This window comes from Schistocerca serialis, chromosome 9 (genome assembly GCF_023864345.2).
Source record: "Schistocerca serialis cubense isolate TAMUIC-IGC-003099 chromosome 9, iqSchSeri2.2, whole genome shotgun sequence".
Lineage (NCBI taxonomy): Eukaryota > Metazoa > Arthropoda > Insecta > Orthoptera > Acrididae > Schistocerca > Schistocerca serialis.
This window is the reverse complement of record NC_064646.1, coordinates 245,340,055-245,357,172: the sequence shown is the minus strand read 5'-3', so window position 1 is coordinate 245,357,172 and position 17,118 is coordinate 245,340,055. Positions and strand designations below refer to the sequence as shown.

Sequence of the window (17,118 nt, the reverse complement as noted above, 5' to 3'; positions counted from 1 at the left end):
GTTTCACATATTGTAAAGATTCTTCGTCTTTTCATCTTTAAAGGATCATCTAGCGAGATGTAAAAATGAATTATGGAAATTGTACAAATCACAGTTTGACACCTTAACAGCAATACCCATTCTCTTTTTCGCAGAAAGTTCATTATCACTATGTGTGTGGTGCGATCTGTTAAGGGATCGATCGGAGCTACATTTTTACGGCCAGCAACACACCCTCGGAAATACGGAGATATTCAGAATAAACAGCAAAGAATTCCTAACAAGCTGGGCGTTTCATTTGCGGGAGTTTCATCTTTCGTTTCTTAATCAGATTAAAGTTACAGAATCGAAAAACTCGTTCGTGAGAGAACACGCCCTTTACGTAAATAACTTCGAATGTTACAGAAGATACTTTTATTACATGAATAAGGAAGAAGCAGAATGTTTTACAAACGCGAAAATGGAAGGAAAGAAACATATTTCCACCTAACACGACACAAACTTACTTCCTTAGATCATAACCCTTGTCTCACCAAAAGACCATGTCGTTCAAATACGAAGTTGGCCTTGGTATTGTTTATCTTACGGTCTCCAAAAGCCTTTTTACCGCCGATGTGGCCGTAACTGATATTTAATTGTAACAAATGTACAAGAGTGTGCGATAAATGTTCAATGTGCCATTGAAACGGCGTACTCTCGTAACACAAAAGTTCCAAGAGTAACAACCGAGTACGATGAAATCCAATATTGAGTCTACGAAGTGGCAAACAAGCAACGTTACATGACGCGAACCGAATGCTGTAAAATGCTGTTCATTAGTCTTGTTTTGGGCCGAACTGTCCCTAACGATAAGTATGTAGACAGGGTTCGTGAGCTGTACTGAAACCTTGCCATCTCCTCAGCGACTAGTCGTTCATAGAAGATTGTGACGCACTTGAAATTTGCCTGGCGATACGCCATAACACCTATCCCACCAGTAAACTGAAGGAATTTCGCGATGTCCCCTAGCATTTTCCACTATTTTCCGAAAATTGAATGGTGCATAAACATTGAAAAAATCTTTTCCGAAATCGCAGCAATGAACTCTTTCAGCCAGCAACGCTGCTTGGATGAGGTGCAACGAGTGGCACTAAAAAGTTCCATTCCCAACCTGAGACATTGTCGGAGGTTTCTGTAGTCCAGCACACATCGCTACTTGTTCCCCAGCGTAGTCATCATCTTGGAGACAGAAACTTTGCGCTGGACTTGGCGCTCCGCACACGGTGGCGAGTCGCAGTGTATGTGTATGTGTGTGTGTGTGTGTGTGTGTGTGTGTGTGTGTGTGTGTGCGCACGCGCGCGCGCTTCTGATTATTTCCCCTATGTACATCCGTCGTAAGCCTCCAAATTGTACTTTGTTGGTTGGCGTACCCGCCGAAATTGTATACTTCCAAGTAAAGGATGTAACTTAAATCTTCAGAAGGCCTGTACTATTCCTCACTCACTTTTGGGTTACTCGACATGGTCTACCTATTGACAAAGTACACCGTGTTCAAAGAAGAGCAACATGTAAACGTCGGTCGACAGTTTGATGCTGACCAACGCTCTTCTTAGCACTGTGTCCCACGGAAGCCCTGGCGCGTGAAATACACAGAAGCGCCAAAGAATCTGGTACAAGCATGCGTATTCAAATACAGAACTATGTAAACAGGCAGAATACGGCGCTGTGGTCGGCAACATCTTTATACGACAACAAATTTCTGGCGCAGTTGTTAAATCGATTACTGCTGCAACAATGGCAGGTTATCAAGATTTAAGTGCGTTTGAACGTGATGTTACAGTCGGCGCACGAGTGGTGGAACACAGTCATCTCCGAGGAAGCGATGATGTGGGAATCTTTCCGTTCGACCACTTCACGAGTGTACCACGAACATCAGGAATCCGGTAAAACATCAAATCTCTGACATCGCTGCGACAGGAAAAAGATCCTGCAAGAACGGGATCAACGACGACTGAAGAGAATCGTTCAATGTGACAGAAGTGCAACCCTTCCGCAAATTGCTGCAGATTCCAACGATGGGCCGTCAGCAAGTGTCAGCGTCAGAATCATTCAACGAGACAACATCGATATGGGCTTTCGGAGCCCTGTGCCTGTCAGCACCAACATGGACTATTAATGACAGGAAACATGTTGCCTGGTCGGGCGGGTCTCGTTTCAAATCGTATAGAGCGGATGGACGTGTACGGGTCTGGAGATAACCTCATGAATCCATGAACCCTGCAAGCCAGCAGGGGACTGTTCAAGCAGATGGAGGTTCTGTAATGGTGTGGGGCGTGTACAGTTGGAGTGATATGGGACCCCTGATACGTCTAGATACGAGTCTTACTGGTGACACGTACATAAGCATCCTGTCTGATCACCTGTCATATTTATTGTCCATTCCAACAGACTTGGGCATTTCCAGCAGGACAATGCGACACCCCACACGTCCAGAATTGCAACAGAGTGGCTCCAGGAACACCCTTCTGAGTTTAAACACTTCCGCATGAGCATATCAGGAATGCCTTGTAACGTGCTGTTCAGAAGAGACCTCCACCCCCTCGTACTCTATAACGAATTTATGTACAGCCCTGCGGGATTCATGGTGTCAATTCCTTCAGCACTACTTCAGACGTTTGTCGAGTACATTCCACGTCGTGTTCCGGCACTTACGATGCTCGCGGTGGCCCTATACGATATTAGGCAGGTGTACCAGTTTCTTTGCCTCTTCAGTGTATTTTAATGTAGACATACACGTTGATGAGGTGCTCAGTAGCTTAATCTAAAGAGTCGCCGTATGAACGTTGTCTTAATTTGCTGTCTTCCATAGCTTGTTCAATATGATTTTCAAGCAGAGTGGAAATGTGTGAACATTATTTCGAAGCTAAACTGTATTGTGATAAACTTAATTTCACCTCCAAAATACACAAAATAAAATTGTTCAGCACGTAAAGAAGAGATGCTTAAAAGCTAGATATTCTAAAATAGAGTATAATTTTTTTTGTCCATATGTTGTTCTTCCTTGGAACTGTGTGGCTGACAGTTGCTTTTTTTTGTTTTCTTAATAATATCCATGAAACAAATATTGTCGTGCAGTTGATTTCGTGAAAATGGAGAGAGTAACAGTATATTGTTGTAGGGAGGGAAAGGGATGTATACTGGACGGAAACTTGAACGTAAAAACGCTAAAACTGTTTCAAATATCGCAAAGGTTTATGTTTTTTGAGATTATTGTTTACTATCACTGTATTTTTTGTTGTTTCAGACTGGAGTGCTTGAACCGGGAGCATTATACTCCATTGTCAAACATTGCTCTACGTGCGGTCTACGCAGATCCAATTCGGAAGTACCGGGAGATACGTACTGTGAAATGGATCGCACCCAGAAGCCAATATTTGATGCGTTCCAATATTTATTGGAATTTCCCACAGGTGAGTTTGTTCAGAACGTACTTAGGCTGCATTTTTACAGTGTGCATAACTCCACATTGAAACGATGAGAGGACGCTGTTTCGTAAAAGCAGCAGTGTCAACTCGAAACCAAGGGATCATTGCTCTATTGATAGGTAGCTCGAAACCAAGGACGGATCATTGCTCTGCTCTATTGATAGGTGCCGTTTGCACCTATAGCATTTTATTAAAGTAATGACTGTAATTCAATACAGTTAAATTTAAGGAACATAACAGAAGAATGGTCGTTGTGCGGTACAGTTGTTATTGTTACACGACTGAATTCCGCGTACTTATTTTATGCTCTCCATACCGCAATATACTGCTTTGTAAGTAGTACCGAAGCAGCAGGAACACTTATAACAGGTGCAGTAGCTTCTGCTCCACAAATAATTGATTAACGACGGAGAACTTTTTTTTAAATTTTGTGACGTGCTGGCAAGGTAATTATTCTTATAAACACTTGATCCTCATTAGGGTATTCCTATATTGTCTATTTAGCTCAGATTTGGTGATACAAGTTTGCTTGGTTACTAGTTGAAAATAATTTTTTCCTGCAGCTGTGATCTACCCTGCACGAATCATCAGACTTATGTGCGCTCCTAATTAGGAAGATAAGTTTGGAATGGACTTATTTAGTCAACTATAACCAGTTTGAATCAGTTTTACGCTCGTGATTAAAATGCCCTTTCCAAACGTAAATTCTTCAAACTGCAGTATGCAAAGCAAAAATTCTTTAATTATTTTATGATTCTTCACGTTATTACTCATTTCTCTCTCTTTTTCATTTGTTTCAAGTTTTCGTTTGTTCCTTGAAGCTTAAACATTACGACGCCATGACTGTTGTTGACGATTATATGTTTAACTTGAGATATTGTTTCAAGGAAGGGAACAAAAGGAGCTTAGCGGTTTGTGTGGATTTAATATGAATGAGACTTCCTGTTGCCGTACGTAGATCTACACGTTAAGACGTCGACTGCTTGATGTGAAGTGATTGCTCCCCATTATCGTCCAACGGTAAATTTAATTGAAAGTTATGTTTGATGATATTTTGTAGTTCTTGTGCATGAAATTCCTAAATAATCCAAATTATCACGCTGTAACGTGAATGATCGCATTTTTACCCAGAATCTAACTATATGAAATGGAAGCTAGTTTGCAAATTTTACAATCGATTGTAGTTGAAGGTATCCTGCCTGTAGATATTTGTGTGTTACCTCAACAGGGGGCGTGCGTCCAACATTCTAAACTGTTGCCTTTATTAATGCGTTGCCTCCAGAAAAGTAAGTGCCAGTGTAAGATTGTACTCGTTATTTGTGCCGGGAAATGACTTGATGTAGCAGAGGTGGAAGTGGTAGTGCATTAAAGCGAAGCCACAAGAATGTAGTTGTTGTACATCGTTTTTAATGTTAACTGAGTTCTCGTTTATCGAGCAGAAATAATCGTTAGGTGAGTTTTCCAGTAACATCAATTTGTCTACTTTTAAAGTTAGAAGTGAGACAGTTACCTAGGCTCAGGCTGCAGTTCTGTTGAGACTATAACGGAAACTTAAGATGTAGATAAGTAAATTGCAACCAATGCACAGGCGAAAGTATTATTTTTTCGGTCAATTTGGCCTATGTCGTGCAGATGTACTTACCAGAATCGGTCGACAAACAACTTGCCTTCATTTGCATTGTCACTGCCCATAATGTCAAATCTGTGAAAGCTCTAATCCTCTCAGTGGACACAATGAAAACAGACACTGTTAAATTATATTTGCTTGTACTACTTCAATATGTTTCTGGACACGTATTAAAAAAATGTTACGTCTTGTACACGGGCACTCACTGTTGTTGCTACTTTCCTGTTTGTCTCCGCTCTGCAACCAGTCACTAATGATGTACAAGTTTTGTATTGTTAAGTGTATTCACGTTTGTAGACGCGAAATACGCCTTACTACCTAAAACAAAGTATGGTAGTGTCCAAGGTAAGCTCCGTGTGTGAATCTTATAAGTAAATAGGCATATCCATTTGTGGTACGTAATAATATTTTTCATTTTTCAAATAATATTCAAATCAAAGACGTTCTTAATAAATGAACAATAGTTCGCTATATTATTTTGACTGTTTCTATTACTTCAGAAAGTTAATAGTGAAATGTATTTCTGTAGTCTGCAGAGTTGTTCACGTTTTCTCTGTTTTCGCAGCATTCTTTTTATTTAGCTTTCCTGTATTTGAGGAACAAAATGACTTATCGGCTTCGATGAGTTAGCAGTCTCCGTAATGCGAAATGTGAAGTAGACGCTGATATTTTTGAAGATTGCGGAATTGTTGATAGCGAAGTTTCGGCAGTGAGTTTTCAACTACGAAATTGGGTAGATACGCCCTTAAATTTCTCGAGCAAGTATGATGTGGTAGTGCGCGAGTAATATCTGCATTGATTTGCTAACAACGTTCTTACTGAGGGGCTGCTGGGGGCTGCAGAATCGAAAGAAGTCGCACCACTTGAATCGGTACATATTTATTTCTTGTCGTTACCATCTTCAGCCAACACTGTTTTGTAATCAGTGTCTGAAAGCAGAAAGACACGTGGAGTTAATGATGGCTGAAGTGTTAGGAGTAACTTAATGTGATACACCATTCATGAACATTAAAAACTGCGTTGCCTGTTACCTAACATTGGTAGCGAGTGGAAACAGATCAGTATCGATAAATGTAATATTATTACTTCTTGTGGGGGGGGGGGGGGTTATAAAAGACTTTTTATGTGCCTCAGTTACCAACAACAATGAGTGAACCGAGACATCGCAGAACAGCAGTTGTAGAAGCTGTAACTCACGACATGATCGCTGCAGTGTGGGAGCAATTTGGATATCGCATTGACACAGGCCGTGCATCTCATGGAGGGCGTATTGACACCTACGAAAATTTTTTTTTTGCGTTTTCCGTTCATCAAACAAAATTCATCGTATATGTTTATTAGTTTCAGAAATATAGACGTGCCTAATCGGATGATACACCCTGTATTATTTCCCTTAAGCGTATCAGTCTCAAATCATGAGATGGATAATGTTGCAGTAAATCTCTTGCCCCATGTCAGTGCCAGCAGGCAAAGGGTGCGAAATCCTGAAATTTATGATCAGTATATAAGAAAACAATGTTTGTATTTAAATACCCTGTCATCCTGGTTCTGATCGGTAATGTCAGGAAAGACTGAATTCGTGCAGTTGTCGTTCTGTTAAAACTGACAGCGAGAAACAAAGCATATCACATTTTCATAATTTTATGATTATCATTTTTAAAACGTTTTTTTTTCAAACTCAACGCATCATATATGTAATACCGTGTGTTTTTGAATGCACAAGACGGTTTAATTTCTCCATGATTATATCTGAATTATTAATCATAATGAACTCGCCTCCGTGGCCGACGACGCGCACGGGGGGAAATACCCATGCGACGCTATTGCCACTCTAGTGGAAAATCCACTGCCACTATCAGACCTGTTAATCACAGATTTTGATGAGTCAGGTATGTTATAGAGGGAGCTGCGCTGAATAGCTGGCTAGCGGATATCGTGCAACGGCCCTACTTTCCAAGAAAATCGATTTCGATATTTTATGCGTACCTCCTATAGCCCCTTTTGAGTTTGTACAGAGTGAGCATAGTGCAGCGGCTGAGGTTCACGACTAACAGGCTGTCGGTACGGGTTCTTAGTTCAAACGCTTTCCGCGTCTTTTCCTTTTTTATCGAATTTCATCCTACATAATATAATTACATAATATCTTCTGGAAAATTATTCAAAAATAGTCATTTTAGCCGTTGTAATTAGTTAATACATCAGTGATAAGGCAAACTTTCATTAAACGTGTTTTCAGTTTGGTACGAAATATATTACAGAGTCGTTACTTGCCGTCGCTTGCTGTGCTGGAACAGAATTCCGGATGATACGTAGAAGCAATCGTAGTACAAATTCGTAGAGCACCACGCACATTTAATGGAAGCTGCTGCCATGCAGGCACACGGATTTTTCAAAAGCGATATCTGTAATTGATGCAGAGGTAAAGAACGTATTTTTGTGGAATCTCGAGTCGGGAGCAGTTTGATTTTTTGTGAAAATTTTAACCAGTCTGTAAAAATAAACATCAGAGTTGCCAAAATGGAGTACATTTTGATGGTTAATTTCCAAGGTGCCCTCGGTGCACTTTAATTCTTTCTTTAATCAGCAAAAACTTGATCGTAAAATCTGATCAACCTGATCTCCCCACCAATCAAAAAGTTTGTCCCACGTATGAAAACGACACTCTGAGGACGTATACATGCTGTGCTTACGCGAACACCCAGATATCGTGCAGGTCTCAATTACATTTTTCTTATATTTATATGTCAACTCGTCAACTCCTTTTTTTTTTAAACAATCCAATCACATTTTCCCGATGGTTCGTGATCAAATTTTTCCAATGGTTTGTGCGTACACAAGGAAAAGTAAGGGAATTTTTTCCTGCACAGGGTCAGTTTTCGCTCCTTGATCCGCAAGGGATGTATTGTACGTTGATTGGTACTGCAAGCCGGTTTGATCGGTATTAATTACATAATCGACGACAAAATTAGGGATGAGTTTGAATCTAAAATTCTTCCGCAGCCGTTAATTATTTGTCCATATCCGAGATTTCTCTGGAGCCGCCCAAATATTCCAATTTAAAATACGAATCACAAACGGAACACAAATTTGAAGAACGTGTGCTGTAATGACTGGCATATTAATGAAATTACTACAGCAGAAATGATAGTATTCGAATAAATTTTTATGACATTAGCAATTTAATGACATTCTATACGATGAAATTGAAAAAAAAAAGTACACGGGCAGTATTTGAATTAGCGCCACCAGTGTGGTAGCTATGAACTTCAGCCGCTGAACTATACTCGCTTGGTCGAAACGGGCTAAACAGGAGGTACGCATAAAATTTTGCCATCGGGTTACTCGGAAACTAGGGGCCGTTACATTATAAGCTGCTTTCCAGGTACTACAAAATATGTCTGATGTTTATTTTTACAGACTGGTTAACATTTTCACAAAAAATCAAAATGCACCCGACTCGCTAATGACTAATGCAGAAATCGTTTCGAGCGAGATTCCACAAAAATACGTTCTTTACTTCTGCATCATTAAAATCTATGATTAACAGTCTAAAGTTCCCAATGGGAGCAACAAACTTTGTTCGAATCCTGTAACATTCGTCACATTCCAATTTTTGTTATTTGTCTTTCGCATGTGTATGACATTTATCCTTATTACCATACTGAGAATTCCTTACTCTAAATGCTTTACAAACATACATAACTTCTCTCACTTGGTGTCTTCTATTAATAACTCGAATGAAGGAGTTTTCAGCCGTCAGCATTTTTCCTATCAACAGTACTCACTAAATCATGCTAATCTTCCAAGCAATGTTTTTTTTTCCTTTCAGAATTGTAAGGACCCCTCCAAAATTTTCCAGTTGCATAGTTGTTTAAGTGAGGATTACGGTAATAAAAGGGTCAGGTACGACGGTCATTTCAGAAGTTCTGCACACTATAACCTGGGGTTGAAGAAAATAATTTATTTACACAATACCTTTACAGGCCTTCAATACCAGCTCCATTGTTTTCCGGATTGGGTTCCTTCATTGTTGAGATCTGTACTGGAAGCTTCATCAGTTGTATCAAAACGTTTTTCACGGAGTTCCTTGAATTTGGGAAAGAAATTAGTCTGTTGGGTTCAATAGCAGGATTGTGTGGTGGATGGGAACCACTTCACAGCCATACTTGTCGACCGTTTTCTCTTACTTTCAGGCAGTATACGGTCTTGCATTATTGTGCTAAATGAAGATACCAACTGCAACCATTTCACGCCTTGTTTGATGAATTTTCGGACGGAGAACATTTCGCATAAACGGCTTGTTACAGATTTCCATTGGGGGCACTCTATTCAAAATGACTCAAATGGCTCTGAGCACTATGGGACTTAACTTCTGAGGTCATCAGTCCCCTAGAACTTGGAACTACTTAAACATAAAAAACCTAGGGACATCACACATATCCATGCCCGAGGCAGGACACGAACCTGCGACCGTAGCAGTCGCACGGTTCCGGACTGAAGCGTCTAGAACCGCTCGCCCACCACGGCCGGCGGCACTCTATTCTTAGGTATAACTTTACTCGTGTCATAAGCAAAGATCGTAATCAATGTCAGCTTTGTGTGCTGGCGGCGGAATTTGTTCGGGCATGGAGAATCAGTACTTTTCCAATGTGAGGACAGACTTCAGTTCTGGCTCAAAACCTCTTATCCAGGTTTCAAGTGTAGCAGACCTTTTCAAGAACTTTCTTCTGTTTGAAAACGTTGAAGCAATTCTTCTTCGATATGCTTCCTGCTCTTCATCTTCACACAGATCATGCGAAACCCAGGTGGCAGCAACTTTTCTCATCTTTAACTTTTCAGTTATGATTCTGTAAACTGAATTGACAGATATTATGGCCTCTTTTGCAATTTTCTCCCATGTTTTTCTTCGATATGTCGTTACTCTGAGACGTGTAGTCTGTTGCGGTTGATGGCCTTCCACCTAGTGGGTTGTTATCAGTGCTTACCCGACTTCCACGGAAATGAGCAGACCACTGTGACACTGTGCTACTACGATCCACTACGTTACTCCTACGCATCTCCTCGAAGCGTAAATTTCCAATTACAGACCTATTTTTGATGTCGGGGCTCCTGATCACTCCAAGTAATCCGAGCGGACTTGGTTTCAGCTTCCATCTTAAAACAGTTACTCGCGACACAGCCATGCGAACTAGCAAACACATAATTACACCACCTTCTGTAGTTAAGTTTTTCGAAAAGTGTATTGGTAAGGTACACATACTTCGGGAACGCGCAATCGATAAAATTCCAGGAGGCAGAGTGACATAACTTACGAGGGAAACCCGCCATATGTCGCCCTCTGATACAGTCGAAACTTGGCGTGGTGAAAGAAGGCTGAAAATAAAGTGACACCAGTTTCCTCTTAGGTGCCGACATGTAGTAGTTTTCGAGAAAATGGCGGTCAAACTTCCAACATGACTCTATTAGTCACTCGCGCATCCTAAAACCAAGTGAGTTTGTAGCAGCAGCTAACAGCACAGTGTTTCGTGATTCTGTGCCTCGTGTTTAAATCCAGTCGTATATTTTCTTTTTGTTGTCACGGAAGTATGTGACATCAATATTTATTTATGACCTCGTGAAAGACAGTAGAGTTATTGACAAAAGAAATAAAGATTTCACATCCTATAGGAGATAATTTTTATCATTGCAAATAACACAGAGCACTGCTAACAATAGTGACCGTTTGTATCCAAGAAGTTAATGAGAAAATTGGTCTTACAGTCCATCGAGACGTAAATCAATTACTGGAATGACATCGAGATATGCACGCAACAGCCACAGAATTTTGAAAGCTCACAAAAGAAACCTGACATCGATTGCTGGAGATGTTTATGTACATTATTGGCTCGAAGGGTGGGCAAAACGAGTCCTTTTCATACGATTGGCAGTTTGTTGATGAATTCGGAATACCGACATCTTCATTAAAAGTAATATCGCCAGAGTGTTTGCCGTTATGTAAACTCTGCAACATAAACTTTTACTGACGGTGAAGAATTACATTCACCGATAACAAAAGTGCCTACTCTCAGCAAAGGGACAAGTAGACGCGACGCAATTAAAATACACAACTTATCCATCGTCAATTGCAGCCTCCGGCTTTCGTAAAAATACATCGATATGCGTAGTTTACCTTCCTAATGATATTCACCCAAAAAATGTGACTGATACATGTGCCACCGCACGCTGCTCGTGGAACTCCGAATTTTTATGCTCTGTGTTTTTATAAATGCACAGGTTCTCTTGCTGCATAAAAGTAAAAATCAAAGCAAAAATGGAAATACTATAATTCTTGATTTTTTTTTCAATGATTGTTATTTACATATTGGGTTGGTGCGTAGTTTGTAGCGTTTTTCCTTAAGTTTAATAAACAAGACAGATACACATAACAGAGGCTTCAGTTATCAGTAATATATTCTCCACAATTTACAACAGTCCGCCAATCTTAGTGTAACTTTTCGATTCCGCGACTGTATAAATCACGTGGTTCGTTTTGAGGCGAAGAAATCGTCGAGCCACGTTCGGAGCCATTTTCATCGGGAAAGGAAATTCCTTGAAGGTTGTTTGATAGCGAAAAAGGTGAAAATCTGGGGGCGCAAGGTGAGGTGAACAAGATCGATGCGGAATGACTTCCCAACCCAATTCCTGTACACTGTTTTTTGTCAGTCTAGTAGAATGCGGGCGGACGTTATCATGAAGTAGCGTCAATTCACGCCGTCTTGCTGGTCGTTGTTCTCGATTGGGTCTTCAAGACATCTCAGTTGTTGACAATAAATGTCAGCAGTGGTGGTACACCTTGGGGAAACAATGCTTAATACATCAAACAGGCGCTGTTCCACGAGATGTTCACATCATCTTTTGTGTAAGAGCGCAGATCTTTGTACAGGAATTTACTACTTTGTCTGGGCTCAGCTATTCCTTTCGTTTCCTTATATTAAGGACACCATTTCCCCTCACCAGTAACGGTCAGGATAGAAGTAGTCGGCGTTGCCCACGAGCCAATTTATGAGCAAGCAGAGATGACCTCCAGCTAAGTTGGCTTAGAACATGCATTACCTTTGAACCTTTCCCATTGCATCCAAATGTCGCACGAAGGAAAGACGTAGGGCAAAATGCGTCTTGTACTTTAAAAAATCCTAAAATATTAGAGCTATAATAGTAAAACTTGAGATTATTATATGCAACTTAGTGCTTGATATTCTGTGCAATTTATGTTGAAAAATGCGCATCGACATAAAATTTATAAGGATTTGAACTTTTAATTACCACTTTTTCTATATGTACCCTTTCTCGTAAACTAACCAAGCAATAAACCTTAATTTCACAGTTTACATTTCCATAAGCTGCAAGTAAAAGGTATGGAAGAAATTTTTGTTTAAAGTCATAGTTGCTTTGAAATTAATTTTTAAGTTTTATGTTACCTAGGACTACACATGATTATTCAGTATGTAAGCCTTAAGAACTAAGCCAATTTCAGGATGTTAGCTTTTACAGTTCCTGAGAAAAGGTGGATTGGAGCTCAAAACATCAGTTTATGGCGACTCGCATTTAAAGTTTTTGTTTCAGTTTTTGACAATATCGTTATATCTCTAATGACTAATGCCGTCCATATCCATAATCTCTTCCTCTGTCTCCTTTGCCTAGCCAACTTTTGCATTTTTTCTTCTGCTGCCTGAGTTTTGTCCAGTCACGCTTCATTGCTATTGAGTATCTTCAGTGTGAATGCACGTGGATGGAAGCCTATTCTCTGCAGGCACTTATCTTACCTACATTTCCACTATAGAACACTATAGAGGTGTCACATGCAGTTATCTTACAACAATTGAGAACACAAGTACTAGTTTTGGACAATGCATCCATATAAGGTGGTTGTAGCTCTGTGTCTTCCAATGTACACACAGTTACCACATGCACATGAAACATTAATTATATGGGCAAATATTTCTAAGTCACTTAATTTAAATCCACTGGAAAACTCGTCTTTGGGACTGAACATACCATCATCAATTCCTTCACTAATTTTCTTATTCGATGAATTCAGTCACTTTGTCGAAATTTGTTCTTCACATTTAGGAATACCATCTGTAAAACTGTTATTTAAATTTCCTATATTTTCACACGTGAAATTTCCTCACGTTTTTGAATATGTGCCCAGTATTACGACCCATTTTGAGCAGAACAGGTTGATATATGCAAAACTAAAAACTGAAATACGTTTTTAGCACATACTATTAAAGAAAACACGTTGTAAACAAAGGAACAAGCAAAGATAATCTTTCGCACAGCCTTGTGACGTACCTGCAGTTCGTTTCGATTGTGTGAACGAAAAATTAACCCACAAAAAATTTCTGTGGTGTAGATCACAGCATAGAAATAGTGGGCGTAACAGGTGCAGAGACCTGAACAAACCTTTTTTAAAACATATTTATACCCAGAATTCGATTACGAAACTTTGCGATATTATTCTTAAATAATCAATAAATTACGCTGTAAAAAAATGGGATTTTTTTTCGCAATTTTACCTTACTTCTGCCCATAAACGACCATCAAGGTCCGAAGATTTTCCTGGACGTGGAGATTCACTAATGTTAAAACGACGCTACTCAAAAGGAGAAAACCATTTTCTTGCCATACTTTGATCAGTGGTATTACCTCCATACACCGCACAAATGTTTCTGGCTACCTCCATTGCTGTCACCTCTCTGCCGAACTCAAACAGAAGAACATGTCGGAAATGTTCAGAGTTCTCCACAAGGCACTCCATTTTGCAGCGTCCACAGCTCCACTCAGTCTCCAAATGACAAAATGACGGATGTAAACTCGAATAGCAACAGTGAACTACGAATAGAAAATACAGTAGACAGATAAAACCATAGGAACCGGAATACCAACATAGTAAACAAAAACGCTACGAACTTACGCACCTACGTAATAAGATTGTGTAAGTTTTGTGGACCAAATTTGTAACGGAACTTGACCAAACGTGCCACTAACCTCTTGGAGAGAAACGAAAACTATTGTTAGCAGTATTTTGGAAGGTGTTAGCCGTGTCAGCTTTGACGATAAAATCTGTCTTTAAGGGGAGCCGGAGGTGGTTAAATCCAAAATATTACAATTTTTTTAGCAAAATTAATTGGAACATTCCTTTTTAATGTAAACTTTGAATTATTGTTCTACTTGCCCTAGAAGTGGAGTTATTACAATTTTTCCCCACGCCTGCAGAGGAAATGGGCGGCCGCTGAATGCACACCCTCTCGTGACTTCCTGGCGAACTGCTTGGGATTTTTTCAGCCTGTTACGCATACAGAGCCTTATGTTACGCATACAGCGAGTGTGCAAGGGTTGGCTACATTGTTTTCTGTGACAAATATTACCCGTATTTCCTTACAGCTTACTCCTATTTTCCTCAGAATTTCGAACATCTTGCTCCATTTAATATTGTCGTACACTTTTGTTCTGGTTACGATGCCACGTTTTAGTAACAGTGTATATAAGAAGAGGAAGAACGTAGGGAAAAGAAAATTAACACTAAGTTGCGATACTACAATGAATAAGAGCGCGGAACATCGTCTCTTTGCTGTTTACCGCCGGCCGCGGTGGTCTCGCGGTTCTAGGCGCGCAGTCCGGAACCGTGCGACTGCTACGGTCGCAGGTTCGAATCCTGCCTCGGGCATGGATGTGTGTGATGTCCTTAGGTTAGTTAGGTTTAAGTAGTTCTAAGTTCTAGGGGACTAATGACCACAGCAGTTGAGTTCCATAGTGCTCAGAGCCATTTTTTTGCTGTTTACCGTTTCGAATTAGTTCAGTGTTGCGCCTGTTGTTGGTAGTATTATACTTCTTGTGTAAAGCGGGTAATATGCAGTATGTACAAGAATCAGGAGGGAACAATAAAACCAATTTTTCATGACTTAGCACAGCCAGAATTGTTACACAAATGTCTACACGGAAAGACGCAGAATCCTAATGAGAGCATAAACAATTTGATTTGGAAAGTGATTCCTAAAAGGGTGTTTGTAAGCATAAAAACACTGCACTTTGGCATTTATGATGCAATAGCAACCTACAACCAAGGGAACAGTGTGAAATGTGAAGTTCTGAAGGCATTAGGATTTACAGCTGGGGTGAACACTGTACGAGCACTAAGAAATATTGACAGAGAAAGGATAAGAGGAGCAGAAAGAAGAGAAAGGCATATGAAGTATGATGGAACAACAGGCCAGAAAAGAAGACAGAAGAGGAAGCTTTTGGAGGATGAAGAAGACCCTGATAATCCATCCTATAGTGCAGGAATGTATTGAGAAACTTTGATAGCCATTTCCCGTAAATTAGAATTTATCGAATATAAGGAACATTTTCTCAAAATCCACTCAAGCTAGAGAGATGAAATTTTTATACAGCACTCCTAGTGGTCAAACTTACATTGTAACACAGCCATTTGGCAATAGGTTCAGTAGTTTCATTTCAGTTTACTTATAAAGCAATTATTTGTAAAAAAATTGGGTCATTAATAAAAAAATAACTGCAATACTAAACCACTCTATATGTAAAAAAAAAAAAATTCAAATTTTTCTATTTGGTAGTTTATTCATAAATGTTCCTCAAACTTAGTGATTTTAACATGGGCAGCATAGGCACCTCCGGCTCCCCTTAATAATATATGAAATACTTACGGTATTTATTTTTCCAATAATTCCATTGTATATCACGATGTCACTAAAAATGCTTATGTACAACAAAGTAAAAAACGAAGTTTGATCGGGGAGCGAGACTTCGGAACTGTGCTCCGCAGCGACGTATACCGGATTCCCCTTGCTAGACGCCAGAAATACATAGTCTTTCAGTATTAACATAATACTCCATCCGAAATAAATCTTACATTACGAGACAGTTGCCCAATTATTTCAGTACAGTGTGGATTTTTGCACTGTGGTATGTGCGGCGTATTTTCGGATCGATTTTTGGTTTGCCCTTTCATGGATAAAATTCATTTTTTACAGATTCTTAAAACATTAAGGTCATACTGGTTTCTTTTCAATCCCATTATTATACTTTTACCGCCAAAATATTTTTTAGTTCACCATTTTTTTTAACAATTGGAAATGGGACACACATGTCCCACGAACTAACGCGGGATACCTTTTCTGTTGACTGAGTGACTTTGTAATATTCTTTTTTAGACATAAACAGGCTTTTGCAGGGAATAAAATAACAACAAATTATAGATGCATGTAATCCTTTATTTGTTTACTGCCAGTGTAAAAAAAAATCATTACATTTCAGTTTTTAAGAAAGATGATAAAAACTTGCAGAACCTTACTGGAACTTGAAAAAATATGGTGTGGCACAAAGTGGTACATCACAAGCAGCGCAAACAACTTTTGTTCTCTCCTCTTTAGAGTTTGTGCTGCAAAATATGCATCGCTTCCTATTGTCACTGTCTTTCGGCACATGTTTGGAAAGAAAATGGGCGCTGAACCCCTCTCTTTCCTGGATGAATTCCCATTAATCAGTTGTGTTGTTGAAGCGAAAGGTTAACTGATCTGCCTTCTGCCGTTGTGTTTGGTACAAAACATAATATTTGATAATAGCCAGATGAACAAAAAAAATAGTCAATGCGATCATTTTATGGATCTTTTGCCAATCATATATCTTTCAAGCTGATCAAATCACTTAACTCCGCCCATTGTGTTGTTGTAATGACTTACTACTTCAGGACAGGATACAGTTACCGTAGAGCCATCTTTAAGTTTCCTTTCAATAAATTTGACATCTGTTGGATTGTTGTATGTAGAGAGAAGGCAAACTGTTTTGTTGTTCTGCCAGTTCACAGCAGCTACACCACACTTTACAGCAAACGGAAACTCTCCACGTTTGAGAACTTTTTTGTTTGCTAATATCCCTCTCCTCCCCTTTTTACTCTTACAGTTCCACAACTATAGAGGTCATGGTTCCTCAGTCCTTTCATCGACGTGTAAGTTTGAAAGAAATGATCGAAAACAGCGATTATGTCTG

General features: G+C 39.6%; 1 protein-coding gene across 3 annotated transcripts in view; it reads left to right on the top strand.

The window, feature by feature from the left end:
* LOC126419014 (uncharacterized) overlaps positions 1-17,118 on the top strand; it is a 474,218-nt gene that overhangs the window by 108,957 nt on the left and 348,143 nt on the right. For 2 of the 3 annotated variants that reach the window (XM_050086069.1, XM_050086068.1), the window contains exon 2: positions 3,263-3,428. The exons of the other annotated variant lie outside the window; for it this stretch is intronic. In XM_050086069.1, coding sequence (XP_049942026.1) covers positions 3,368-3,428 — 61 coding nt within the window. In that variant the 5' untranslated portion in view covers positions 3,263-3,367. The remainder of the gene's footprint in view (positions 1-3,262; positions 3,429-17,118) is intronic. 3 annotated transcript variants of the gene reach the window in all.